The 27811-nt window shown below is 47.1% G+C and overlaps 1 protein-coding gene across 1 annotated transcript in view; it reads left to right on the top strand.

Moving 5' to 3' along the window:
• The window catches only part of LOC306934029 (neurogenic locus notch homolog protein 1-like), an 84177-nt gene that overhangs the window by 53192 nt on the left and 3174 nt on the right, over positions 1-27811 (top strand). The window contains exons 16-35 of the mRNA XM_079516445.1: positions 1552-1671; positions 2764-2916; positions 3878-4106; positions 7560-7761; positions 8704-8857; positions 9634-9818; positions 10878-11010; positions 11939-12196; positions 12891-13003; positions 13301-13663; positions 14363-14610; positions 15053-15299; positions 16371-16561; positions 16978-17126; positions 19254-19467; positions 19850-19940; positions 21195-21363; positions 24695-24993; positions 26570-26717; positions 27632-27729. Of these exons, the coding sequence (XP_079372571.1) occupies positions 1552-1671; positions 2764-2916; positions 3878-4106; positions 7560-7761; positions 8704-8857; positions 9634-9818; positions 10878-11010; positions 11939-12196; positions 12891-13003; positions 13301-13663; positions 14363-14610; positions 15053-15299; positions 16371-16561; positions 16978-17126; positions 19254-19467; positions 19850-19940; positions 21195-21363; positions 24695-24993; positions 26570-26717; positions 27632-27729 (3764 nt within the window). The remainder of the gene's footprint in view (positions 1-1551; positions 1672-2763; positions 2917-3877; positions 4107-7559; positions 7762-8703; positions 8858-9633; positions 9819-10877; positions 11011-11938; positions 12197-12890; positions 13004-13300; positions 13664-14362; positions 14611-15052; positions 15300-16370; positions 16562-16977; positions 17127-19253; positions 19468-19849; positions 19941-21194; positions 21364-24694; positions 24994-26569; positions 26718-27631; positions 27730-27811) is intronic.

Here is a 27811-nt window from a genome sequence, read left to right as displayed (position 1 = left end):
CTGAAAAAGATTTCTATGTTAGTGGTGCTCAACCTTTTCCATGTCAAGGACCACCAGTATTATCTGTATTTGGCCGCGGACCCTCATCTGAAAATATGTTGTTCCAAGGACCCCCCAGAAGCAAAGCTTTGAGTTAAAAACGCTCTGAAAGAATATATATATTCAAAGATTTGCGCCACATTGTCACAATCTTTTTTTTAAATAGCAGATCTACAAGCTCGTAGCGTGCCGCGCTAAGAGCTTGTAGATCTGCTATTTTTCAATAGCTAAAGTATAACATAATGCTATAAACCCCAAAAGGGGTTCCCGCCCAGAATGTACAGTACTAGTAAATGTGCTTATAGTTACTTTCCATGGCTGTAAGTCCCCGAAGCCTTTTATTGACTCTGTGAGTCTTCGCTGGTATTCCTGATAACAAAGCATGAAAACATTTTCCCTCCAACCTTTGGCGTCCTCCCCTCTCTCTTATTATTATTATTGGACAAAACAGATAATGATGGAACGCCGTAGGGCCAAACCGTTATCCTTCTTTTTTCTGTCTTTTTTTTTAATTTTTTTTAAATAAACCAAATGTTTTTTTCGGGTGGGGGGAAAGAAATCTACAGGCCGCTCTCGCATAATAACGGGCTCTTGCTGGTGACGGGGTGGGAACAGCAGCTTTGACACATTTCCTGTTTGCCTGCTTCCTGTCTCACAGAACAGCAAATGGGTTTGACAATGGCCGGAAAGCGGAGCCGGCTTCCTGTGCGAGGCGGGTGTTGTGGAAACAGATAGGGAAACGTCTCGGGCAGGCCAGGCAGGGCCTCTTTAAACCCACGGAGCCTCTCTGGGCTCTCTCCGCACGTTTCTGATAGGACTGATTTGAATGACGATCCGATGCGCCACTGGAGGAGGTTTCTATCTTTGTGGGTCAGGTTATCGCCCGAGCTCACGGTTTCCACGCCGTGATAGCCCCGGCCTGTCGAATGAAAAACAATAATAGTTGAGATCAGGTTCTTTTTTTGGCGTGTTCACAATTACTATAGGGGTTGGTGTGTGATAATGCATGTGTGGCCTGCGCGTGTGTCTGTGCTGTAGCCGTGGATTAACGTTCTCAGACTGATTACAATCATTTTCATGAGATTAAAGAATTATTAGAATGGGTCAAACTAGCAACAGAATTCACATTCTATTGCAATTGTAAATTTATGTTCAGAAAGAAATCTTCCATAAAACCCCAGGGGTCGGCCTGGGCCGTGGCTCAGCGGTCCAAGCACCTTGGCCGGTAGCCCGAGTCTGGCAGTGTGCCGCGGGTTCGACTCCCGATCCCGACGGCCTTTACTGCATGTCTTCCCCCCCATCTCTCTCCCCATTTCCTGTCAGCTTACTGTCTGTCCCTCTATAAAAAATATAAAATAAAGACGAAAGCCGCAAAAAAAAAACATTTAAAAAAAGAAACCCCAGGGATCTTTCCTCTCACGCTGTTTCACTCCTTTCACTTTTGTTTCACAAATCACAGATTGGGACGGCATAACAGAAATGTTAATGTTTTGGTTTTAATCCTTTGCGTAGGAGAAAACTGCGAGACCCTGCTAGCCCCGTGCAGCCCCAAACCCTGCAAGAACGGAGGCGTGTGTAAGGAGTCTGAGGATTACGAGAGCTTCTCCTGTGTCTGCCCCGACGGATGGCAAGGTAAGAGGAATCACAGCAAAAAGCCTTGGTGTTATTTTAACCCAGTGGTTCCCAAACCTTTTCATGCCAGGGACCCCCAAATTGACACTCGTTAGCCCACGGACCCCCATTTGAAGAGATACGCCAGGGACTCCCATAAGAGAAGATCTTTACGGCTCTAGCAGTGATTCTCAACCACTTTCATTTCAAGGGTCCTAGGTTTGACCTGAATTAGGCTATGGACCCCCATTTAATGGCATTTCTATCTCTGGGACCCCCATCTCTGGGACCCCAATTTATATTGTAAAATCGAAGTTAATTTAACTCAGTACAGAGTGTACAAATGGAACCAAATGGACCATTTGGTTCCTAACTATCATTTAGCTGGGGACCCCCTGGAACTCTCCCAAGGACCCCTAGGGGCCACTTTGGGAACCACTGATTTAACCACATGAGCCCTAGCGTGCTGGAGGTAAGCACGCTAGGAAAGTAGCACAAGCTCACGTTGAGAACTTGGAGATTGGCCATTTTCGACTAAGACTGTTCAAATGAAACCAATTTGGGTCCACTCGGTTCCAGACGCATTCATGTCATCTTAACACGATCCCTCTTAGTTGTTCCCATGGGTGACGTGAGGCTAGTGCCAGTAAACGTGCTTGAAATGAATAAACGGAGAAGAAGAGTCCTCATCCGGCCGACCCGGAAGTGATTGTCCTCCATTGCTGCGCCAGTCTCGCTCACGGCTGCCGATCGGACTATTATTATGCTTAGTGCGACCTTGAATTATTGTTTTATTGAGATCCCAACATGGTACTTTATCCCATTCTGAGCACTAAAAACCACTAATGGCCGCGTGCATGCGTCTGTGCAAAAAGGTATATATATATATTTTTTTAAAGCTGGATTAATTCTCTCTAATCAAATCTCGTAATCTCGTGATTGGCATATACTGTATGAATTAAATAGCTATTCACGAGATATCTCGAGGTTGGCATAGATTGTGTTAACATCGAGAGCTGCCTGTGTTTACTTCTGCGATGCTGGACACAGGATCCTTAATGTGCAACTAAAAGGTGACGAGCCCTAATCTGTCCTCTCGACCACCTCCTGTAGGTCAAACCTGCGAGGTGGACATCAACGAGTGCGTGAAGAACCCCTGTCGCAACGGCGCCACCTGCCAGAACGCCATGGGAGACTACCACTGCGGCTGCAGGCCGGGCTACAGCGGACGCAACTGCGAGACCGACGTCGACGACTGCACACCCAGTAAGGGCTAATGCAGGCATTCTCTACCCTTTTCATTGCAAGGACACCCAGTTTGACATGCATTAGGCGCAAGAGCGCCCATTCGGTCAAAATGTTTTATGAGTCTACAAATGGCTTGAGTTACAGGCCTGTGTGTGTGTCCATTTTACACGCCTGGTGGTCCCCGGACTTTAGGTTAGTTAGTTAGTTAGTTAGTTAGTTTAGGTTGAGAACCAGTGGGCTAATGCACACGAATACGTTGCAAGGCAATGTGACAGGCGGCTGTGGCTCAGGAGGTAGAGCAGGTCATCCAATGATCCATGGGTCGGCGGTTCGAATCCCGGCTCCTCCTGTCCACATGTCAAAGTGTCCTTGGGCAAGACACTGAACCCCAGATTGCTCCCGATGTGCTGGTTGGTACCTTGCATGGCTTCCGCCGCCATCGGTGTATGAATGTGTGTGTGAATGGGTGAATGTAATGCACTATTTTAAGCACCTTGCATAAAGGCGCTATATAAATGCACCATTTACCATTTGACACATTTTCTTTATTATTTTGTCGAAAATTAGGCCTCCTCTTTCCCATACGTCCTTTCCTTCATGGTCACTGACTGATAGAAGCCCCTGATAGTTCCCATACCTCCTTTCCTTCATGGTCACTGACTGATAGAAGCCCCTGATAGTTCCCATACCTCCTTTCCTTCATGGTCACTGACTGATAGAAGCCCCTGATAGTTCCCATACCTCCTTTCCTTCATGGTCACTGACTGATAGAAGCCCCTGATAGTTCTGACACTTATCCGCCATCACATCCATATCTGCCACGTCACTTTAGAGATCTTGGAGGATATATAGTAGCTCAAAACAAAAGCTCACCAAACCCCATTGTGTGCTGGGTGGGTGCTCAACAAACCGTATTCGGGTATAAGACTGAGCTAAGCTAGTTAACGGCTAACCCCCCACATCTCCTTTTCTCATCCAGACCCGTGCAGCAACGGGGGCCTCTGCAAAGACGAGGTGAACGGCTTCATGTGCACCTGCCCGCCGGGCTTCCGCGGCACCGAGTGCGAGGAGGACATCAACGAGTGCGAGAGCAACCCGTGCAAGAACGGCGCCAACTGCACGGACTGCGTCAACAGCTACACCTGCACCTGCCCGCCGGGCTTCAGCGGCATCCACTGCGAGAACAACACGCCCGACTGCACCGAGAGGTAGGTGGAGGTGGAGTCCAGACTGTGAGATAGAGGTAGGGTGGAGGTGGAGTCCAGACTGTGAGATAGAGGTAGGGCGGAGGTGGAGTCCAGACTGTGAGATAGAGGTAGGGCGGAGGTGGAGTCCAGACTGTGAGATAGAGGTAGGGCGGAGGTGGAGTCCAGACTGTGAGATAGAGGTAGGGCGGAGGTGGAGTCCAGACTGTGAGATAGAGGTAGGGCGGAGGTGGAGTCCAGACTGTGAGATAGAGGTAGGGCGGAGGTGGAGTCCAGACTGTGAGATAGAGGTAGGGCGGAGGTGGAGTCCAGACTGTGAGATAGAGGTAGGGCGGAGGTGGAGTCCAGACTGTGAGATAGAGGTAGGGCGGAGGTGGAGTCCAGACTGTGAGATAGAGGTAGGGCGGAGGTGGAGTCCAGACTGTGAGATAGAGGTAGGGCGGAGGTGGAGTCCAGACTGTGAGATAGAGGTAGGGCGGAGGTGGAGTCCAGACTGTGAGATAGAGGTAGGGCGGAGGTGGAGTCCAGACTGTGAGATAGAGGTAGGGCGGAGGTGGAGTCCAGACTGTGAGATAGAGGTAGGGCGGAGGTGGAGTCCAGACTGTGAGATAGAGGTAGGGCGGAGGTGGAGTCCAGACTGTGAGATAGAGGTAGGGCGGAGGTGGAGTCCAGACTGTGAGATAGAGGTAGGGCGGAGGTGGAGTCCAGACTGTGAGATAGAGGTAGGGCGGAGGTGGAGTCCAGACTGTGAGATAGAGGTAGGGTGGAGGTGGAGTCCAGACTGTGAGATAGAGGTAGGGCGGAGGTGGAGTCCAGACTGTGAGATAGAGGTAGGTGGAGGTGGAGTCCAGACTGTGAGATAGAGGTAGGGCGGAGGTGGAGTCCAGACTGTACCGAGAGGTAGGGCGGAGGTGGAGTCCAGACTGTGAGATAGAGGTAGGGCGGAGGTGGAGTCCAGACTGTGAGATAGAGGTAGGGCGGAGGTGGAGTCCAGACTGTGAGATAGAGGTAGGGCGGAGGTGGAGTCCAGACTGTGAGATAGAGGTAGGGCGGAGGTGGAGTCCAGACTGAGATAGAGGTAGGGCGGAGGTGGAGTCCAGACTGTGAGATAGAGGTAGGGCGGAGGTGGAGTCCAGACTGTGAGATAGAGGTAGGGCGGAGGTGGAGTCCAGACTGTGAGATAGAGGTAGGGCGGAGGTGGAGTCCAGACTGTGAGATAGAGGTAGGGCGGAGGTGGAGTCCAGACTGTGAGATAGAGGTAGGGCGGAGGTGGAGTCCAGACTGTGAGATAGAGGTAGGGCGGAGGTGGAGTCCAGACTGTGAGATAGAGGTAGGGCGGAGGTGGAGTCCAGACTGTGAGATAGAGGTAGGGCGGAGGTGGAGTCCAGACTGTGAGATAGAGGTAGGGCGGAGGTGGAGTCCAGACTGTGAGATAGAGGTAGGGCGGAGGTGGAGTCCAGACTGTGAGATAGAGGTAGGGCGGAGGTGGAGTCCAGACTGTGAGATAGAGGTAGGGCGGAGGTGGAGTCCAGACTGTGAGATAGAGGTAGGGCGGAGGTGGAGTCCAGACTGTGAGATAGAGGTAGGGCGGAGGTGGAGTCCAGACTGTGAGATAGAGGTAGGGTGGAGGTGGAGTCCAGACTGTGAGATAGAGGTAGGGCGGAGGTGGAGTCCAGACTGTGAGATAGAGGTAGGTGGAGGTGGAGTCCAGACTGTGAGATAGAGGTAGGGCGGAGGTGGAGTCCAGACTGTACCGAGAGGTAGGGCGGAGGTGGAGTCCAGACTGTGAGATAGAGGTAGGGCGGAGGTGGAGTCCAGACTGTGAGATAGAGGTAGGGCGGAGGTGGAGTCCAGACTGTGAGATAGAGGTAGGGCGGAGGTGGAGTCCAGACTGTGAGATAGAGGTAGGGCGGAGGTGGAGTCCAGACTGTGAGATAGAGGTAGGGCGGAGGTGGAGTCCAGACTGTGAGATAGAGGTAGGGCGGAGGTGGAGTCCAGACTGTGAGATAGAGGTAGGGCGGAGGTGGAGTCCAGACTGTGAGATAGAGGTAGGGCGGAGGTGGAGTCCAGACTGTGCCGCGCGCGCCTCTTGTTTTAACGCACCGAGACCTGAGGACAGATTCTACAAAATGTCTTCTAAATCAGTGGTTCCCAAACTTTTTCATGTGAAGGACCCCCAAATTAGCCCGCGGACCCCCATTTGAAATGATATGCCAGGGACCCCCATAAGAGAAGATTTTTACGGCTCTGGCAGTGATTCTCGACCCGTTTAATTTCAAGGACCCTCAGTTTGACACGGATTAGTCTACGGACCCCCATTTAATGTTAATTTCTATCTCTAGGACCCCCCATTTATATTGTAAAATCAATGTTAATTTAACTCTGAGAGTATACAAATGGAACCAAATGGACCTGTTAGGGTCCATTTGTACACTCTCAGAGTTACAGCCCCATAAGGGTCTATTTGGTGCCGACCCCATCTCAAAATATGTTGTACCAGGGACCCCCCTAGAAGCAAAGATGTGATAATATAGAAAGAAAGAATATATATTTAAAGATTTACACATGTTTTCACGATTTTTCAAAAAAGTTTAAAATAATGATTGAAGTGGTTAAAAGCTATAAGCCGACACAGATGCATCCTCGCGTCTAAATGGGTTAAGCCATGTTGATCAAATTGGAACAGTGCACGAGCTAAAAGAGAGCAAGCGGTCCAAATGGATCTCTCCATCTGACTTCATTGTGCAGGTTGGCCTCTTCTGACTCTGTTTAGGTCAGAAGGTTCACTGTCTTGGGCTTTGATCCCAAAAAACCCTTCTCCTTGTCCACTACTGCCCCCTCTGGTGGAGTAGTGCTCACCAAGCAAATGGCTCTGAACATGCCTGGCACTGTATGTTGTTCCACAAGCTTTTAACCTCTTCCCCCTACTATGAAATGTCTTAAAAGAAGTCTAAAATCTTTACAAAAAAAAAAAAAAAGTTGTTATAGCAAACTCCTAAGTATCTCCTGTCATCTCATCTCTTTCTGAATGACTCAGAGAATATAGTGTGGACTGTACAAGCTTGTAGATCTGCTATTTTTGAAAGTTTGTGAAAACGTGGCGCAAATCTTTGAATAGGCCCTGGAACAACATATTTTCAGATGGGGGTCACCGGCCACATACATATACTGACTGTACTTCTGGGGGTCCTTGACACGTTTGAGAACCACTGATATAGAAACCTTTTCAGAAAACTGTCATCATTTAAGACATTTTGTAGAATCTGGTCTCAGTCCTAAATGGGTTTATAAAATGTAATGTAATGTAATGTAATGTAATGTAATGTAATGTAATGTAATGTAATTGAACTGAACTGAACTGAACTGAACTGAACTGAACTGAACTGAACTGAACTGAACTGAACTGAACTGAACTGAACTGAAGGATTCTTCATCTCATTCCCTTTGTTTGTTCAGCTCCTGTTTCAACGGGGGCACCTGCATGGACGGCATCAACACCTACACGTGCCGCTGTCCGCCGGGCTTCATCGGCAGCTACTGCCAGCACGACATCAACGAGTGTGACTCCAAGCCCTGCCTGAACGGAGGCACGTGTCAGGACAGCTACGGGACCTACAAGTGCACCTGCCCGCACGGCTACAGCGGACACAACTGTCAGGTAGTTAGACAGCACGGCTACACCGGACACAACTGTCAGGTAGACATTTGGACCATTTAGACCTGAGGACGATTCTACAAATGTCTTCTAAATCATGACAGTTTTCTGAAAAACCCTAGGTTTTTATGTCAGTCGTTCTCAAACATGTTCATGTCAAGAACCCCCAAAAATATATTTGTATTTGGCCGCCGACCCCCATCTGAAAATATGTTGTTCCAGGGACCCTCCCCAGAAGCAAAGATTTGAGTTAAAAATGTTCGCTCTGAAAGAATATACTGTATATTCAAACTTAGCAGACCTACCAGCTCATAGCGCGGCACTCGGTGCCGCGCTATGAGCTGGTAGATCTGCTATTTTTCAATAGCTAAAATATAACATAATGCTTAAAACACCAAAAGGGCTTCCCGCCCAGAATGGGTTAGACAGCACGGCTACAACGGACACAACTGTCAGGTAGACATTAAAGAGCGTGGCTACACCGGAGGTAGACCATTACATGGGCAACTGGCGGCCCCCGGGGGCCACATGCGGCCCCCCCACCTTCCCTTAATGTGGCCCTCAGGTTAATATCAGAATACTGATATATTATTGATTTCAGCTGTTAACAATTCCAAACATGCAAACATGACCCACTTTAATTACTTATACTAGTATTAAAATCTTATTCTCTTTTTTTATGTCCAATGTATTCGGTATATTTAGTTCATAAAGTTAACCTAACTATAATTAAAGGCATTTGAAAACAAAATGTTACTTTTCAGGATTCCAATTCAAAAATAGCAAAAAGAAAATATTCAGGAGTTCAATTCAAATATAGCAAAAAATAGCTGATCTTACTTTTTCCACCAAATCTATACCGAACCCTTTCTTTCCCCCCCCATGGCAGAACCTGGTGCATTAACCCTTTCACCCCCCCCCCCCCCCCCCCCCCCCCCATTGCAGAACCTGGTGCGTTGGTGCGACTCGTCGCCCTGTAAGAACGGCGGCGCCTGCTGGCAGACGGGCACCACCTACAGCTGTGACTGCAGGACGGGCTGGACGGGCCTGTACTGCGACGTGCCCAGTGTGTCCTGTGAGGTGGCGGCCAAACAGAGAGGTAACATGACCTGTAGGACAGAGGGGTGGTAACATGACCTGTAGGACAGAGGGGGCGACCACAACGCTTTTTGACTTCTAGTTTTAAAGCCATTTAGACCTGAGAACAGATTCTACAAAAATGTCTTCTAAATCATGAAAAACCTACGTTTCTATATCAGTGGTGCTCACATTATTTCATGGTAAATGGTGCATTTATATAGTGCCGTTATCCAAGGCGCTTTACGTAGATTGTGCATTACATTCACCCATTCACACACGCATTCATTCATACACCGATGGTGACGGAAACCATGCAAGGCACCAACCAGCACATCGGGAGCAATTAGGGGTTCAGAGTCTTGCTCAAGGACACTTCGACACTAACCCTGGGGGAGCCCGGGTTCGAACTGGCAACCTTGTGGTTACCATCCGGCCACTCTACCCCTGAGCCACCTCCGCCCCTTACGTCAAGGATGTCATGTCAAGGAGCCCTAGAATTATATGTTTTTGGCTGCTGACCCCCATCTGAAAATATGTTGTTCCTGGGGCGCCCGCTGGCCAAGTGGTCCAGGCGCATGCCACATATAGGCTTTGCTATTTTATCATGATCATTAATGAGGACTAATCATTATGAAGATAGGTTGAAAAGTGGTGAGTAGTCCTTTTAAGAGCTTGTGATTAAATAATAATAACTACAATGGATCCATTCGGAAAACACAAGGTTTTTGTTTTCTGCCCTGACGGCGACCCCTCCAGTCCTAACTCACTACCCTCGTTCTTCCTCTCCGTCTATAGGGGTGGACGTGGCTCATTTGTGCCGTAACTCGGGCCAGTGCAAGGACGCAGGCTACACCCACATCTGCCACTGCCAGGTGGGCTACACGGGCAGCTACTGTGAGCAGCAGGTGGACGAATGCACCCCCAACCCCTGTCAAAATGGAGCCACCTGCACGGACTTCCTGGGAGGCTACTCCTGCAAGGTATGGGCCCTGTGGAAAACGTGCTGTTCGTATTAAAACACTCCCGTCCAGCCCGGCCTCTAGGCGAGATCGTGGCGCCAGTGCCAGAGAAATGCAGGAAATAAGCAGAGAAGAAGGCCACGTTGTCGCTTGTTGTTGTTGATGTGAGCTTATTGTCTTTGTTTAATAAGAGAGGAACAATAGAAAATCATATCATTGGCCCCACATTATTTTTGCACTTTTCAAACTTGTTTTGTGCAGTAGTATAGGCGATTTTTGGGATCACAAACCCAAAGGGAATTCAGTCCAGAATGCTCAGGAGCAAAACAGCATGCAAAGTCTTTCATCTCCCACACGTCCATTAGTTTCTGTTTACTTCTTATTCACAACATCAGTGGGCTGCCTAATGAAGAGGGTTGTTTATCCCATTTATGCCTGACGTCGAAATTTAAAAAATGTCTTCTAAATCCTGACAGTTTTCTGAAATACCTCATGTTTCTGTATCAGCGGTGCTCAATATTTCATGTCAAGGACAAGGACCCCAAAAAATGATATGTAATTGGCCACCGACCCCCATCTGAAAATATTGTTATTCCAGGAACCCCTCAGAAGCAAAGATTTCAGTTAAAAACTCTGAAAGAATATATATTCAAAGATTTGTGCCGCATTTTCACGATTTAAAAAAAATAGCAGACCTACAAGCTTTGAAAAACAGCAGATCTACAATGAGCTTGTAGATCTGCTGTTTTTCAAAGTATAAACATAATGCTTCAAACACCAAAAGGGGTTCCCGCCCAGAATGGGTTATACGTAGAAGACACACTGCTCGCCGATGCTAATCTCCTCCGGAATAAAGAGATCTGCTGGCCTTGGCAGATACGCGGAAACCCCCCGAAAACTGCCAGGTAAACAAAAACAAGCCTTCCTTTTCATGTCGGACATTGATTGAACCCTCTCTCTTCTTCTTCTTCCACGTCTATCTGTCTTTCTCTGTCTGTCATTCTTCTCTCTCTCTCTCTCTCTCTCTCTCTCTCTCTCTCTCTCTCTCTCTATCTCTATGTCTCTCTCTCTCTCTCTCAGTGTATGCCAGGGTATGTGGGGACCAACTGCTCGGACGAAATCAATGAGTGTTTCTCTCAGCCGTGCCAGAACGGGGGCACCTGCATTGACCTGATCAATACCTACAAATGCTCCTGTCCCCGGGGAACCCAAGGTCAGTGGACCCCCCGCACACACACACACACACACACACACACACACACACACACACACACACACACACACACTCCCCTCTCTCTCTCTCTCTCTGCCCATCCCTGCTCCGCTCTCCCCTCGTTTTCGCCTCCACGCTTCATTAATTAGGGCTTAACGTTGCCCAGAGCACGTCTGCAAAACTCACCCGCCTTTTTATTTCGTCTCAATCCCCCCCCCCCCTCCTCCCCAAACCACCCACCGACCCACCCACCTGTCAAATACACCATTGATTTTCCTCTCGGACATGAAGGCAGCGTGTCTTGTGGGTCAGCCAAACGTGCCGGAGTTGTTGTGTTGCTGCCAGGGGAAAAAAAGTACAACTTCCGACACGTCGCTGGTGAAATTTGGACTCGCGGAATTCAACAATGTCTTGTTGTGTTTCGGCCAAGAACCAATACAAAGTCTGAAGAAATGGATTGCAAATGGTGCAATTTGGGGTTCAGTGTCTTGCTCAAGGACACTTCGACACTAACTCTGGGGGAGCCCGGGTTCGAACTGGCGACTTTGCGGTTACCATCCGGAAACTCTACCCCTGAGCCACCCCCGCCCCACATTATTGTTAAACTTCTGCATTGCTTCATTTACAAGAAGTCTACACAATTAGACAATGTAGAAGAATTGTTATTTTGATAAATGTTTGCCAAAAGCATTGACTTTTGGCAAAGCATGGACATACAACAACAAAAACAACAAAATAACAACAAAATATTCATTAGTTTTGTGTCTGAGAGGCTAAATGTCATCAAACGGCGGTCCGTCCGTGGCTCAAAGGCAGAATAAATAACGGTCCTCGAAATGGAAACCCACCGCGGCAGAAACTTACCGTGTGTTTGTCCTGCCCTCTCCTCTCCTCTCCTCTCCTCTCCTCTCCTCTCCTCTCCTCTCAGGCGTGCACTGTGAGATCAACATCGACGACTGCAACCCCTTCACCGACCCCTTCACCAACGAGCCCAAGTGCTTCAACAAGGGCAAGTGCGTGGACCGCGTGGGCGGCTACCACTGCACCTGCCCCCTGGGCTACGTGGGGGAGCGCTGCGAAGGCGACGTCAACGAGTGTCTGTCCAACCCCTGCGACCCCCGGGGCACGCACAACTGCGTCCAGCTCACCAACAACTACCGCTGCGACTGTCGCACTGGATACACCGGTAAGCAGACGGCACGCGCTAACGTCTCATCGTGGATGGATTGATTGATTGATGATAAGGGTTGTCCCGATCCGATCACGTGATCGGAAATCGGAGGGCCGATCACGCCAATTTCAAATGATCGGAATCGGATCGGGAGTATCCCTAGTATCAATATTATATCCATATCATGAGATTAGACTGGATATTGTCTGTGATTTTGGATATTGTACTGTTGTGATATGTGTTCTATAAAAATATAAATATCGGATCGGGAAAGATCGGTATCGGCAGATACTCAAAATCAAATGATCGGAATCGTATCGGGAGCAAAAGAACCGTGATCTAAGTGATGATGTTTGATTGAAATGTTGGATTTCGGGAGAGGAATTTGTGAAGGGAAACGTTTTGGATTACTTTCACCACTATTTTCACAAAACATTTAGGCGATTCACACAGTGAGTGGTGACAACAGTGACAATTGGTGGTCAACAAATGCTATTGCGCCTGGTAGTCTGTTCTGTACTGTTACAATACAACTCAGCTTCCCATCATGCACCTGTGCACAGTGTGAAGCTCAACACCGCCACTTTGTCACCCGTTGGTACCCTAAACATACATACACAGGGACAGACATACTGTAGGGACGGACATTGCTGGTCATTGGAGTGGCTGCACCACTCAAACATCTCCATCTCGTCTAACCCATTTCCAGGCCAGCGTTGTGACACCATCTTTGACGGCTGTAAGGGGAAACCCTGTCGTAACGGAGGGACCTGTGCTGTAGCCAGCAACACACCACACGGCTTCATCTGCAAATGTCCTCCGGTGAGTACGCACGCACGCACACACGCACGCACGCACGCACGCACGCACACACACACACACACACACACACACACGTTTATTTTCTCTCTTTTTTTGTTTTATCTCAAAAAGCTAGTTTTTGAACAACTAATTGTTGTGTGTTCCTTTCTCCTCAGTTCTGTCTTTCCCTATTCAAACTCTTCCTGTTACTGCAATGTTGATAGATTGAAAAAAAACATCACTCACTTCTACACCTTAATCTTAACCTTGACAACATAGTTGATTCTCCTTCCCCTGCTCTCCGTTCCGTCCACTCAGGGCTCCACCGGCTCCACGTGTGAGTACGACGCGCAGGCCTGCGGCAGCCTCCACTGCCTCCACGGAGGCACCTGCGTCTCGGGCCCCAAGAGCCCCAAGTGCCTGTGCGCGCCCTCCTTCACGGGCCCCGAGTGCCAGCACCCCGCCACCACCACCGGCGACAGGGGCGGCGACGGGGGCGGCAGCCCGTGCGACTCGGACCCCTGCTACAACGGCGGCACGTGCGAGTACGCGCCGGACGAGGCGCCGTCCTTCTACCGCTGCGTCTGTCCCACCGGCTTCAACGGCCTCCGCTGTCACTTCCTGGACCCCGGCTTCTCGGGCGGCGTCGGACACGACGTGGCGCCGCCGTCGGACGTGGAGGTCAGTTTGTTTGGCTTTTTACACTGTTTGACTGTAAGGAAGGCTTTCACCTAGAGCGCAATCTATAGGTTGTCTTTACACTGTTTGACTGTAAGGAAGGCTTTCACCTAGAGCTCCATCTATAGGTTGTCTAGGTGAAAGCCTATGAAATAGCTCAAGCGAGTGCTAGTTGTCCGAATTAGAACCCGCCGCAGTGGTGCCCGATTAGAACTTAACCCGGGATGCCGAAACTTCCTACAAAACGATATGTCCTACAACCCAGACATCGTTTTGTAGGAAGTTTCTCTTTCTCATGGATTGAAGTTCTCGGTTCTGGTTACAAGCTTGTAGGGATGGCCTATTTGCGGTTATTAGTTATTTCAGTCTTCCAGAAAACAAATTTTCAGTCGTGAGATTTAGTTTTGCTTTAATCCATGCTTTCTCATGACAAGACACAGTGATACACTTTATGACGCACACCTTATTTGTTTACCCTTGATTGCTCTGTATTATTATTATTATTATTATTGTTCCTTGATGCTTCTTGTCTTTCTTTTTGCCTTGTTTCTACTGTACACTACAGTACTTTTATTTGTATTTATTTTCCCTCTTATACTTACATGTAAGTTGTAACCTTTAACTGCCGTGCCCGCCTCTGGGCGCGACTGAATTTCCCCCCTCCTCCTCGCGGGTCTAATAAAGGTCCTCTCATCTCTCCAGGTGAGCTGCGACGTCCCGCACTGCGTGGAGCGGAAGGGCGACAAGTACTGCGACCTCCAGTGCAACAACCACGCGTGCGAGTGGGACGGCGGCGACTGCTCGCTCAACTTCAACCAGCCGTGGCAGAACTGCTCCGCGTCGCTGCAGTGCTGGCGCTACTTCAACGACGGCCAGTGTGACGCGCAGTGCGACAACGCCGGCTGCCTGTACGACGGCTTCGACTGCCAGAGCCTGGAAGGACAGTGCAAGTGAGTGACAAACATTTTTCGACCGCGGTCGAGATCATAGATTTCACAATGCCACGCCAGGCTTCGCCGGCCCTTCATTGCCATCCCCTGTCCCTGCTTACTGATGCATGTGTGCCGCGCTACGAGCTTGTAGATCTGCTTTTTTTTTTAATCGTGAAAATGTGCCTGAAATCTTTGAATATATATATTCTTTCAGAGTTAGTTTATAACTCAAATATTTGCTACTGGGAGGGTCCCTGGAACAACATATTTTCAGATGGGGGTCCGTAGCCAAATACAGATAATTTCCGGGGTCCTTGACATGAATATGTTTGAGAACCACTGACATAGAAACATGGGTTTTTCAGAAAACTGTCAGGGATTTAGAAGACATTTTTTTTTAATTTCGACGTCAGGCCTAAATGGGTTTAAACACTCGTTTCCCCTCCCTCCCTCTCCCTAGCCCGCTGTACGACCAGTACTGTAAGGACCACTACGCGGACGGCCACTGCGACCAGGGCTGCAACAACGCCGAGTGCGAGTGGGACGGCCTGGACTGCGCCGACAACGTGCCCACCAAGCTGGCGCTGGGCCGCCTGGTCCTGGTGGTGCACATCCTGCCCGAGCAGCTCCGCAACAACTCGCTAGGCTTCCTGCGAGAGCTGAGCCGCGTGCTGCACACCAACGTGGTGTTCCGGAAGGACGCCCAGGTAATTAATAACACAAGTGGTTTTCAACCCTTTTCATATCAGGGCCCATTGTTTATTTGGGTATTTGAGCCACGGACCACCATTTGATGAGGTTTAGCCTCTCGGATACAAATCTAATGTTGTCGTTGGACACGATTTTGTCTACAATTCCATGCTGTATTGATGTTGGTACCATAGGAGAGATAACAGACAAACGTTGAATTGTGTGAAGCTTGTAGATCTGCTTTTTCTTTTTTAATCGTGAAAATGTGGCGCAAATCTTTGAATATATATTTCAGAGTGAACATTTTTTATTAAAATATTTGCTTCTGGGGGGGGTCCCTGGAACAACAAATTTCAGATGGGGGTCCACGGCCAAATAGAGATAATTCTGGGGGTCCTTGACATGAAAAAGGTTGAGCACCACTGACATAGAAACATAGGTTTTTCAGAAAACTGACCTCAGGCCTCAGTCCTAAATGGGTTAACCCCTTTTGGTGTTTTAAGCATTATGTTATACTTTAGCTATTGAAAAATAGCAGATCTCCAAGCTCATAGCGTGGCACTCAGTGCCGCGCTATGAGCTTGTAGATCTTGCAAATCTTTGAATATATATTTCAGAGTGAACATTTTTTACTAAAATATTTGCTTCTGGGGGGTCCCTGGCTGGAACTACATCATTTTGAGATGGGGGTCCGTGGCCCAATAGAGATAATTCTGGGGGTCCTTGACATGAAAAAGGTTGAGCACCACTGTCATAGAAACATAGGTTTTTCAGAAAGATTTTAGGATTTAGAAGCCTTTTTTTATCGACCTCAGTCCTAAATGTGTTAACCCATTTTGGGCGGGAACCCCTTTTGGTGTTAGCATTATGTTATGCTTTTTTTCAAAAATAGCAGACCTACAAGCTCATAGCGCGCCACCGAGTGGCGCGCTACGAGCTTGTAGGTCTGCTATTTTTGAAAAATCGAAGAACCACTGACATAGAAACATAGCTTTTTCACAAAACTGTCAGGATGTAGAAGACATTTTTAGAATCTGATCTCAGGTCAAAATGTGTTAATGGACACGGCGTCTCTACGCTGCGCGCAGGGCGACATCATGGTGTACTCGTACTACGGCAGCGAGCAGGAGCTGAAGAAGCACAACATCAAGCGCTCGGTGGACGCGGCGTCGTCGTGGACGGAGGTCCCCGCCAGCGCGCTGAGCGCCGTGAGGCGGAGCCTGATGGGCGGCAGCGGCGCCCGCGGCCGCCGGGAGCTGGACCAGATGCAGATCAAAGGGTGAGGCATGATGATGCGTGGCGTTTGAAAAGAAAACATTATAGTGTGACAGACTGTTTGTTGTCAGGCGGAAATGTTTCAAGAAATGAGGGGGGGGGGGTTCCAATGGATTTAATGTGGTTATTATTTACTCACTTAATACTTTTTATTGTTTTATTATTATTATCATTATCATTATCATTATTATTATTATTATTATTATTATTATTATTATTATTATTATTATTATTATTATTATTCTTTTTTTCTGGGCATGTCATTATAAGAAAGAAAGAACGAAAGAAAGAAAGAAGGTAAATGTACGGAGGAGATAAAAGGTTTCCTGCCCGAAAGCAATGATATCTCAATAACTACGCCTCTGGCTTCACGTTCTCTAAATATGATGAGTGTCTCTCCATCCCCTCTTCTCTCCGCAGGTCCATAGTGTATCTGGAGATCGACAACCGCCAGTGCTTCCAGCAGTCCTCGGAGTGTTTCCAGAGTGCCACCGACGTAGCAGCCTTCCTCGGGGCCCTGGCCTCCAGCGGCAAGCTCAACGTTCCCTACATCATCGAGGCCGTTCACAGTGAGTACATTTCAAGCTCAACGTTCCCTACATCATCGAGGCCGTTCACAGTGAGTACATTTCAAGCTCAACGTTCCCTACATCATCGAGGCCGTTCACAGTGAGTACATTTCAAGCTCAACGTTCCCTACATCATCGAGGCCGTTCACAGTGAGTACATTTCAAGCTCAACGTTCCCTACATCATCGAGGCCGTTCACGGTGAGTACATTTCAAGCTCAACGTTCCCTACATCATCGAGGCCGTTCACAGTGAGTACATTTCAAGCTCAACGTTCCCTACATCATCGAGGCCGTTCACAGTGAGTACATGTCAAGCTCAACGTTCCCTACATCATCGAGGCCGTTCACAGTGAGTACATTTCAAGCTCAACGTTCCCTACATCATCGAGGCCGTTCACAGTGAGTACATTTCAAGCTCAACGTTCCCTACATCATCGAGGCCGTTCACGGTGAGTACATTTCAAGCTCAACGTTCCCTACATCATCGAGGCCGTTCACAGTGAGTACATTTCAAGCTCAACGTTCCCTACATCATCGAGGCCGTTCACAGTGAGTACATTTCAAGCTCAACGTTCCCTACATCATCGAGGCCGTTCACAGTGAGTACATTTCAAGCTCAACGTTCCCTACATCATCGAGGCCGTTCACAGTGAGTACATTTCATGTTCCAGGGCACGCACACACACACACACACACACACACACACACACACACACACAGAGAGAGAGAGACACGTGCTCTCACTCAAACTGAAGGCATCCCCTGCCCTGTGGTCAGGTGCTAACCTTAGTGCTCTTTGATTTGTGTATTTGCTATTCAGCAGTGAACAAATGCAATTGTGAATCTCCCGGCCTAAACAATCAATCCTTCTTTCTGGGTGTAAATCCATTGGCTCCAGGCGCCAAAATGGTTAATTGCCGCAAATCAACTTGTCCAAACCCCACCCCAACCCCCCCAAACTTGCACGCTATACCCCTTTTCTCTCTCTCCCTCTCTCTCATATACGTGTTGAAACACGCACACTCGCACACTCGCACACACACGCGCACGCCGCACACACACACACACACACACACACACGCACACACACACACACACACACACACACACACACACTCATTCGCATACACACGCGCGCGCACACTTCATCCCACAGTGCGAGCCGCTGCTGCAACCTTCACCTCGCTGAATGTAATACCAGGACTTAATGCATCTCCAAGGGTTTAGGTTGGGGGAGTTTATCATTTCAAAATCGTTAGTGGAGAAAAAAAAGAGAGAAGGGGAAAAATTGATCGGGAGTGTGCTAGAAGTTGGGAGTCTTTGTTATCTCGAAAATCCTAATAAATCCTTCGTCTTTACAGCTTAAAGCGCGTGCAGTAATTTGAAGTTCATTAATCCCCCCCCTCCTCTTCTCTTTTTTTCTTCCTTAACCCATTTTGGGCGGGAACCCCTTTTGGTGTCGGCATTATGTTATGCTTTAGCTATTGAAAAATAGCAGATCTACAAGCTCGTAGCGCGCCACCGAGTAGCGCGCTATGAGCTTGTAGATCTGCTATTTTTTTTTAAATCGAACAACGACTGACATAGAAACATAGCTTTTTCAGAAAACTGTCAGGATGTAGAAGACATTTTTAGAATCTGATCTCGGGTCAAAATGGGTTAAAGAAGAAATGGTAAAGTTGTCTCTTGGTACCCTGGGTTGAGAAGGAAGAGAGGAGGTGGTGTTAGTTTTTTTTCCTCTCTCTCTATTCTTTTCCCTTTTTTTTTATCACGCCCCATCCTTTTTTTTTTCTTTTTTTTTTTTTGATGAGAAGCGGTTAGCAATTCTGATTATTACCGAATAGTCGAAGCTGGCTTTGCGAGCGGCGAGGATGGTCATTCAGTTCGTGGCATCGGCTGGTGGTGGTGGACTAAAACCGGGGAGGGTGGTGGGGGGGGTTGTTCGTGGAACAGTGGATAGTAGTGCTGGCGAAAAGGGGGAGCCCCGGGAACCGGCTCTCTTCCTCTAGACTTGCGAGCCCTCAGCCCCGGACGCCCGGGTACGCGCCGCAGTCCACGACTCCACGTTCGTCCTTCCGTCCGTCTTGCACGTCCTCCTGACAAAATGTCTTCCCTCTCCCCGCCAGGCGAGGTGGGACCGCCGCCGCCGCCGGAGCCCTACGCCATCTACGTGGTGCTGGCCGGGCTGGCCCTGCTGGCCTTCGTCGGGGTGGCGATGGTGGCGTCCCGAAAGCGGCGCCACGAGCACGGGCGGCTGTGGCTCCCGGAGGGCTTCAAGTCCAGCGAGACCAGCAAGAAGAAGAGGCGCGAGCCCGTCGGAGAGGATTCGGTCGGCTTAAAGTAAGTTGCATATTTTAAAACGGCTTGCGCTCCGCAGTCGCCGGGGGTGTCTTTTTTTGCAGGACCTGCGAGAAAGGGATAGTTTTCGGAGCAACCAAAACGGCTGCAGCAGCTGATCGGAGATTTTGGGAAAGGGGTTTCCTTGGGTTGATTAAGGATAATGACACGGAAGGTTTAGGTGAGCAAATAATTGACTTGCCGGGACAGAGGAGAGACGTGGGGTGGGACCAGGTGGGGGCTCTGGGGGGGGGGGGGGGGGGGCTCAATCAATGTTACAGTTTTTCGGCGTTTCTGCGGCACTAAAGAGTGAGGGGCTCATCTGAGAGGGGGAGCGTTGGAGGAGTATAGGATGCTGAACGGGATCTTCTCCTTGACCACACAGGCCGCTGAAGAACACCTCTGACATCTCCTTAATGGACGACACCCACAACGAATGGGGAGAAGATGAACCTTCTGACGCCAAACGCTTCAGGGTAAGATGATCACTGGAATATATGTTTTTTTCTTTTCTTTCTTGAGAAATGTTTTGATTCACTCGTATTTTACCTATTTTGTGTGTCGTTTTTAACCCATTTTGACCTGAGATCAGATTCTAAAAATGTCTGTTTGAAAATGACAGTTTATCTGAAAAAGCTATGTTTCTATGTCAGTCGTTCTTCGATTTTTCAAAAATAGCAGACCTACAAGCTCGTAGGTCTGCGCTCGGTGGCGCGCTATGAGCTTGTAGATCTGCTATTTTTCAATAGCTAAAGCATAACATAATGCTAACACCAAAATGGGTTAAATTAAACTCATGGACAGAAGATTTTCCTTTTCCCTTAGTTTTTTGGTATGATTCATTTGATCGTGGATGTAAAATAAAAATACATTTATTTTGTTACATTTTATTTATGAGGGATCGCCGGCGTCATTTTAGTTTTAGTGTTCATCATCTCTCGCCGGTCCAGTGTTGCGTCATCTCTCGGTCAAGCTCATAGTGCGTCACCGAGTGCCGCGCTGCTACGAGCTTGTAGATCTGCTATTTCTGAAAAATCGTTAAAATGTGGCGCAAATATTTGAATATATATTATTTCACAACAAACCTTTTAAACTCATATCTTTGCTTCTGGGGGGGGAGGGTCCCTGGAACAACATGTTTTCAGATGGGGGTCCGCCAGGCCAAATACAGATAATTCTGTGGTTCCTTGACATGAGAAAGTTTGAGCACCAGTGCACCACTGATACGTTATTTATTTATTCTTTTTTTGAGAAAATTTAGACCTGAGGCCGATTCTAAAAATAAAAGTGCTTCTAAATTCTAACAGTTTTCAGAAAAACCTATGTTTCTATGTCAGTGTGGTGCTCAACATTTTTCATGTCATGTCAGAATTATCTGTATTTGGCCGCGGACCCCCATCTGAAAATATGTTGTTCCAGGGACCCCCCCCCCAGAATCAAAGATATAAGTTAAAAACGTTCGCTCTGAAAGAATATATATTCAAAGATTTGCCCCAACATTTTCACGATTATTCCCAAAAATAGCAGATCTTCAAGCTCGTGGCGCGGCACTCTGTGCCGCGCCACAAGCTTGTAGATCTGCTATTTTTCAACAGCTCAAAGCATAACAGTAATGCTTAAAACACCAAAAGGGGGTCCCCCCCCCCCGTCCTGAATGGGTTATAATGGGCTAGTTTAGGGGCTAACGTGTTTTTTTGCGTCTCTTTCCTCCGGGTCGGTCATCCCTGCAGCAGTTTGAGGAGCAAGCCATCCTGGAGCTGGACGGCCAGACCGACCACAGGCAGTGGACGCAGCAGCATCTGGACGCCGCCGACCTGCGCGTCCCCTCCATCGCCCCCACCCCCCCGCAGGGCGACATAGACTGCAGCGACTGCATGGACGTCAACGTCCGCGGACCAGGTGGGTCCTCCCTCCTCCTCCGCGGCCCATTTAGATTTTATTTGATTTTGACATATTTTGACAGATGACATGATTATTCTTTTTGTATTATTATTATTATTATTGTGACATTTTGTGTTCAAGTGTGAAATGAGAAATGGAGAAGAGAAAAGAAGAAGTTTTTGTGTAAAAATCTGTGGCACCGAAATGTAGCCCCAGGTGATGAAATGTAACGTTGCTTTTCTTTTCACAAGAACGTTACAGAGATTAATTCAAAGTGTTTTGTTGAATTTACTGTATTTTTGCGGGGGAAATGTTTAGTGCATCAACCTACAATATAACAAATATAAGAAGAAAAATAATGAAAATAAATAAATAAAAATTAATAAGAAAATATTAAATTCTAATATTAGTATGGAATTAATTAACTAATATTGTATTATACTCCATGTAGCTTTAGCATTGTCCATTTTAGAGTGCTATGTCCAAATTATTTCGGCGCAAATCTTTTATTAAGAAAAAAGAAAAGAAAAACTCAAGATCTTACTGATGGTATGTATGTCTCTATGTTGAGAAGATTGATTGATTCAATTCTAGTTTAGTGTGTGTGCGTGTGCGTGCATGTGCATGCGTGCGTGCGTGTGTGTGTGTGCGTGCGTGTACGTGGGAGTAGCTAAAGCCCCATGTCTTCAGGGTAAGGGGATCTTCTTCAAAGCAGCTGGCTGGAAGCCAAGCACCTGAGGGAAAACGCTGATTCCTGCTCAGATGAATCATTTGACCAGTAATAGGTCTCTGTTTTTCCTGCCCGTACGCCATATTAATAACGCATAACGCATTAAAAAAAAAACACGACTTACTAAGTGACAAATCCCCCGAAGAACATCTAAGAAAAATCAGTAAGCAGGTAAAACAAACTAGAGAGCACACGTTCTCTCCCCGTTGGCGTATTGATGTGCCTCGAATCGACCAGACTCTGCCAGATCTGGGGTTTGCTATCCTTTTGAAGAGGAGAAAAACCCCATCCAAGTACACTGAATGACTGACTGACTGCCTGACTGCCTGACTGGCTGAACCGCCTCTCACAGATAGGTGATAATGCTGGGGTTTTCCAGCTCGCCAGCTTTAGCCAGCCCTGGCCTCTATCCCCCCTAGCCCATTCAGGACGGGAACCCCTTTTCGGTGTTCTAAGCATTATGTTATACTTTAGCTATTGAGAAATAGCAGATCTACAAGCTCATAGCGCGGCACCGAGTGCCGCGCTACGAGCTTGTAGATCTGCTATTTTTGAAAGATTGTGGCGCAAATCTTTGAATATATATTCTTTCAGTTTGTAACTCAAATCTTTGCTTCTGGGGGGGGGGGGGTCCCTGCATGGAACAACATATTTTCAGATGGGGGTCAGCGGCCAATTACATTATATTTTTGGAGGTCCTTGACATGAAAATGTTTGAGAACGACTGACATAGAAACACCGGGTTTTTCAGAAAACTGTCGGGATTTAGAAGGTATTTGTAGAATGGTTCCTCGGGTCTGAATGGGCTAGCTTCGCTCTCCTTCTGAAGCTTCCCCCTGCGCCGTGCGCTTGATCAGAATCCGTTATCGAAGGCAGAGAAAGCCGCGGTGATTCCACCCAGGCAAAAGCATCAAATCCACATTCGATTTGTTTGTTGCTTTGTTTTGATCTCCGCGGCTCTTTGAAGTGCAGGCTCCTATAATCACGCTTGCTCTAGTCGGGGGCCCGTGCTGTTCCGACCCCTGCAATCTGCTGACCCCTGCAATCCTCCTCTACCTACCCAATGAATGCCAGGCCTCCGGTTTCTCCGGTCTACAGTAGTTATTATGGAACCTTTTCAATGTCACGCACCCCCAAATTGATCTGTATTTTGCCACGGACGCCCGTCTGAAAAGATTTTGTGCCAAGATTTGTGTTTACAAATATTAAAAAAAATTATCCAAATATTTTCACAATTTTTCACAATGTTTTGAAAATAGCCAAGTATAATCAGGATGAAGTGGTTAACCCATTTTGGGCGGGAACCCCTTTTGGTGTTAGCATTATGTTATGCTTTAGCTATTGAAAAATAGCAGATCTACAAGCTCATAGCGCGCCACCGAGTGGCGCGCTACGAGCTTGTAGGTCTGCTATTTTTGAAAAATCGAAGAACGACTGACATAGAAACATAGCTTTTTCAGAAAACTGTCAGGATGTAGAAGACATTTTTAGAATCTGATCTCAGGTCAAAATGGATTAAACTGATATTGATGCTATATTAACCCTAGAACACTAAACTTAACTTTTGTCAAACTTTTGTCACTAAACCCAGCTATATTTTACCCAATTTAATACAGCAATACATGGCAACTTGAGGTACTCTTCTTTAATATTTCATCATGACGATTCAAACCTACCTTCTATGATGTCACTGAGCATCATGAAGGTACTGAAAGACCCACCCACCTCAGACAACATTAGCATCATTATTAAAATGACAAAAACAATAATAATTGTCCGGGTGATTTTCACCCAGGTTTAGTGTTTAAGTAACTTAGCTGGGGACCCCCTGGAACCGACTCTAGGACCCCTGGGGGTCCGCGGACCCATCCATCCATCTTCAACCGCTTATCCGTAGTCGGGTCGCGGGGGCAACAGCTCCACCAGAGTGCTCCAGACTTCCCTCTCCAGAGCAACATTACTGACTTCCTCCTGGGGGATCCCGAGACGTTCCAAGGCCAGTGAGTCGATGTATTTCCTCCAACTGCGCCTTGGTCTGGTCTCCTCCCAGTGGGACGTGATCCTTGGTCTGCCCCGGGGTCTCCTCCCAGTGGGACGTGATCCTTGGTCTGCCCCGGGGTCTCCTCCCAGTGGGACGTGCCTCGTGGTCCGCGGACCCCACCATGAGAAACCACTGGCCTTATTCCTTCTCATCTTGTCATCCTTCATTCCTCTCCCCTGAACTTAACCCATTTCAGGCGGGAACCCCTTTTTGTGTTTTCAGCATTCTGTTCTACTTTAGAGCTCATAGAGCGGCACCGAGTGCCGCGCTACGAGCTTGTAGATCTGCTATTTTTGAAAAATCGTGAAAATGTGGCGCAAAACGTTTTCAACTCAAATATTTGCTTCTGGGGGGGTCCCTGGAACTACATATTTTCAGATAGGGGGTAGGCAGCCAATTTCATAAAATTTCATCAAATGATTTCCTTGACATGAAATCATTTGAGAACCACTAATATAGAAACATAGGTTTTTCAGAAAACTCATGATTTAGAAGGCATTTGTAGAATCGTCCTCAGGTCAAAATGGGTTATTTATCTCTCTCTCTCTCCCCTCCTCTTCTCCCATGCCTCCGTCCAGACGGGTTCACGCCGCTGATGATTGCGTCATGCAGCGGCGGAGGCTTGGAGACGGGCAACAGCGAGGAAGAGGAGGACGCCTCGGCCAACGTCATCAACGACTTCATCTACCAGGGGGCCAACCTCCACAACCAGACGGACCGCACGGGCGAGACCGCCCTGCACCTGGCCGCCCGCTACGCCCGCTCCGACGCCGCCAAACGCCTGCTGGAGGCCAGCGCCGACGCCAACGTCCAGGACAACATGGGCAGGACGCCGCTGCACGCCGCCGTGGCGGCCGACGCCCAGGGCGTGTTCCAGGTGGGAGCCAGAGGCCATATAGCATACACACACACACTACACACATACATTAAGCAACTAGTCGACCATTCAACTAATCGACTAGTAAACCTTGTTGGTACTAGTTGACTAGTTGATAAGAAACAAAGATTTAAAAAACCCCGATTTTGTAGGCCTCAAGATCAGGTAGATTATAGTTATAGTCACCAATGTACACAGTTTTGAAATGTTTTTATTTTTTTTACATAATAGGTAGTTAAACAACTAGTCGACTAGTAAACTAGTCAACTAGTAAAAATGACTAGAAGTGAATGCCCTAACACATACAAAGGGTGTTAGGGTTGTAACAGTTAATGAAACGGAATTTAATACATTTTGAACACACACAATACAAATATTGAACCACTGAAGAGTAGTAAAAAGCGCTTCGGACAAAACCTCTTAACCCCAGAAACTATATGTAATTTGGCCGCCGACCCCCATCTGAAAATATGTTGTTCCAGGGACCCCACCAGAAGCAAAGATTTGAGTTAAAAACGTTCATTCTGAAAGAATATAAATTCAAAGATTTGCGCCACATTTTCATGATTTTTCAAAAATAGCAGATATACAAGCTCGTAGCGCGGCACTCGGTGTCGCGCTATGAGCTTGTAGATCTGTTATAGCTAAAGTATATAACATAATACCAAAAGGGGTTCCCGTCCTGAATGGGTTCGTAACATGTCGTATAGTGGCGACTGGCGAGGCACACTGTCTGGTACGTGTGCCATGAGACAAGTCCAGGTGTGCTTTGGGATTTTACCACAAATTGTTATTGCAATATAACTGTAAAAGAAAACCCCCAAAAATGACTATATCAATACTTTGTTCGCGTTAATTTACCAATACATAGGCAAAGACAACCCTAAAGAAATAATTATTTGAATCTCTTTTCACTTTCCCTAGTTTAGGCATATCATTATGAGTGAAGTTATTTTTATTGAAATTATTCAACTATTTAGTCTGTCGGGGCCCACTGGCTGGCCACGTGGGTATTATAAGGGGGCCCCCAAATAATTGCCAAAACACTAAGACTTAAATGATAATATTAGCATTATTAGAGCACCGAAGTCTGATGTCAATCCTCATATAAGAACTGTGTTTGAAAAAATAAACGAATCATTCAGGCCGTTTCACTCGTATGGATATGAAGAATCAACTGACTGAGAGAAAACGCTAATGTTACTGCTGCCGAATTAGTTACATTTATTCGCTAGAAACAGACTGTATCAAATATGAGTGACTGACTGTCGTAAACGATACAGAGACACCTCCCCGACAATATCCCACCGAGACAGTTCTTTTTGGACCACAATTCTTCGATTTTAAGATGACACAATGTTATTCTCCATAGAGAAAAAAAATATCTGCGAACCAGGGGATGAGATGAGATGAAATTAAAAAACATCATAGTGATAAATCAAAACGTAAATCCGTACTACGTTCGTTCCATTCCATCCAAGTCTGATGGATTGATCGTTCAAAATAAACATGCTTTGGAAAAGTCGACATGATCCCATTTTCGCCTCACGACAATGACCTCGTTGGTCTCTTGTAGATCTTGATAAGGAATCGCGCCACGGACCTGGACGCCCGCATGCACGACGGCACCACCCCTCTGATCCTGGCCGCCAGGCTGGCGGTGGAAGGCATGGTGGAGGAGCTCATCAACTGTCACGCCGACGTCAACGCCATCGACGACTTTGGTAAAGATTTGTGTGCCCTTTCGCATGATTACTGTCCATTGTGACGGCAAAACTTTGATTTTTAGTGCCTATGGAATTGGAAGTTTTAGTCATATTTAAGTCATCTGAAATGTTTTATTGTTGGTCTCATTTTAGTCGACTGAATGGTGTGAGATTTTAGTCGACTGAATCTACAGTTGATTTGGTCGACTAACATTTATTTTGGCGGGTCTTGATGGCATGTGAGCTTGTAGATCGGCTATTTTCAGCATGCAACCAAGCATCAAATTTTAGTTCTACTGGATCTCTTCTCCACTAGTCCCTCCCTAACATTTTAGTCTAGTTTTAATTTGTTGACGAAATTGTCAATATATTTAGTATTAGTTTTAGTCATCATAGCTTAGTTTTTTATTTTGTTTTCCTCTGTGAATAAAGGTAGTTGATGAAACATTTTTCGTCATAGCTTTAGTCGTCAAAATCAACACTATAATAGTAGTCATAGTAATAAATAAAGAGCAATAGTAAAATGTATCCAATCTTTAACCGCTTGCAACCTGGTGTTTCCCTATTTTGTTCCTTTGCTTTAATAATTAGTTTGCTTTGTTTTCTGTAAAGCAACTTTCATATACCGTAAAAGAGCATACTGTAAATCTTACGAAACATCTTATCTATAAATGCACGTCTCTACGTATATCTGGGTCTGCATGCATTTCCAACTTGCATCGTTCCAAGTAGGCTCTAGTCTTTCAAAATGGCAGATCTACAAGATCACAATAAGTCGCTATGTGGTCGCGTTGTGGGCTTGTACATCAGCCAATTTTCCCTCGTGCCACCGTCGTAAGACCGGGAATCAAATAGCGTTTGAGTGCTTAAACAGTCTTGTATAGATATGGAATTATGTATAACGTGTTTGTTTTGTTTTTCTGCCTCACCAGGTAAATCAGCACTACACTGGGCCGCAGCTGTGAACAACGTGGAAGCAGTTATAGTGCTACTGAAGAATGGCGCCAATAAGGACATGCAAAACAACAAGGTGCGTAATAAAGGAAATGTCTTTGTCGTCACTTAGCAAAAGAATAGCGACTCTTCTGTGTGCGTGTGTGCGTGCGTGCGTG

The sequence above is a fragment of the Electrona antarctica genome, assembly GCF_951216825.1.
Source record: "Electrona antarctica genome assembly, chromosome: 12".
Lineage (NCBI taxonomy): Eukaryota > Metazoa > Chordata > Actinopteri > Myctophiformes > Myctophidae > Electrona > Electrona antarctica.
Note: the sequence above shows the minus strand (reverse complement) of the source record. Positions and strands in the feature narration are given on the sequence as shown.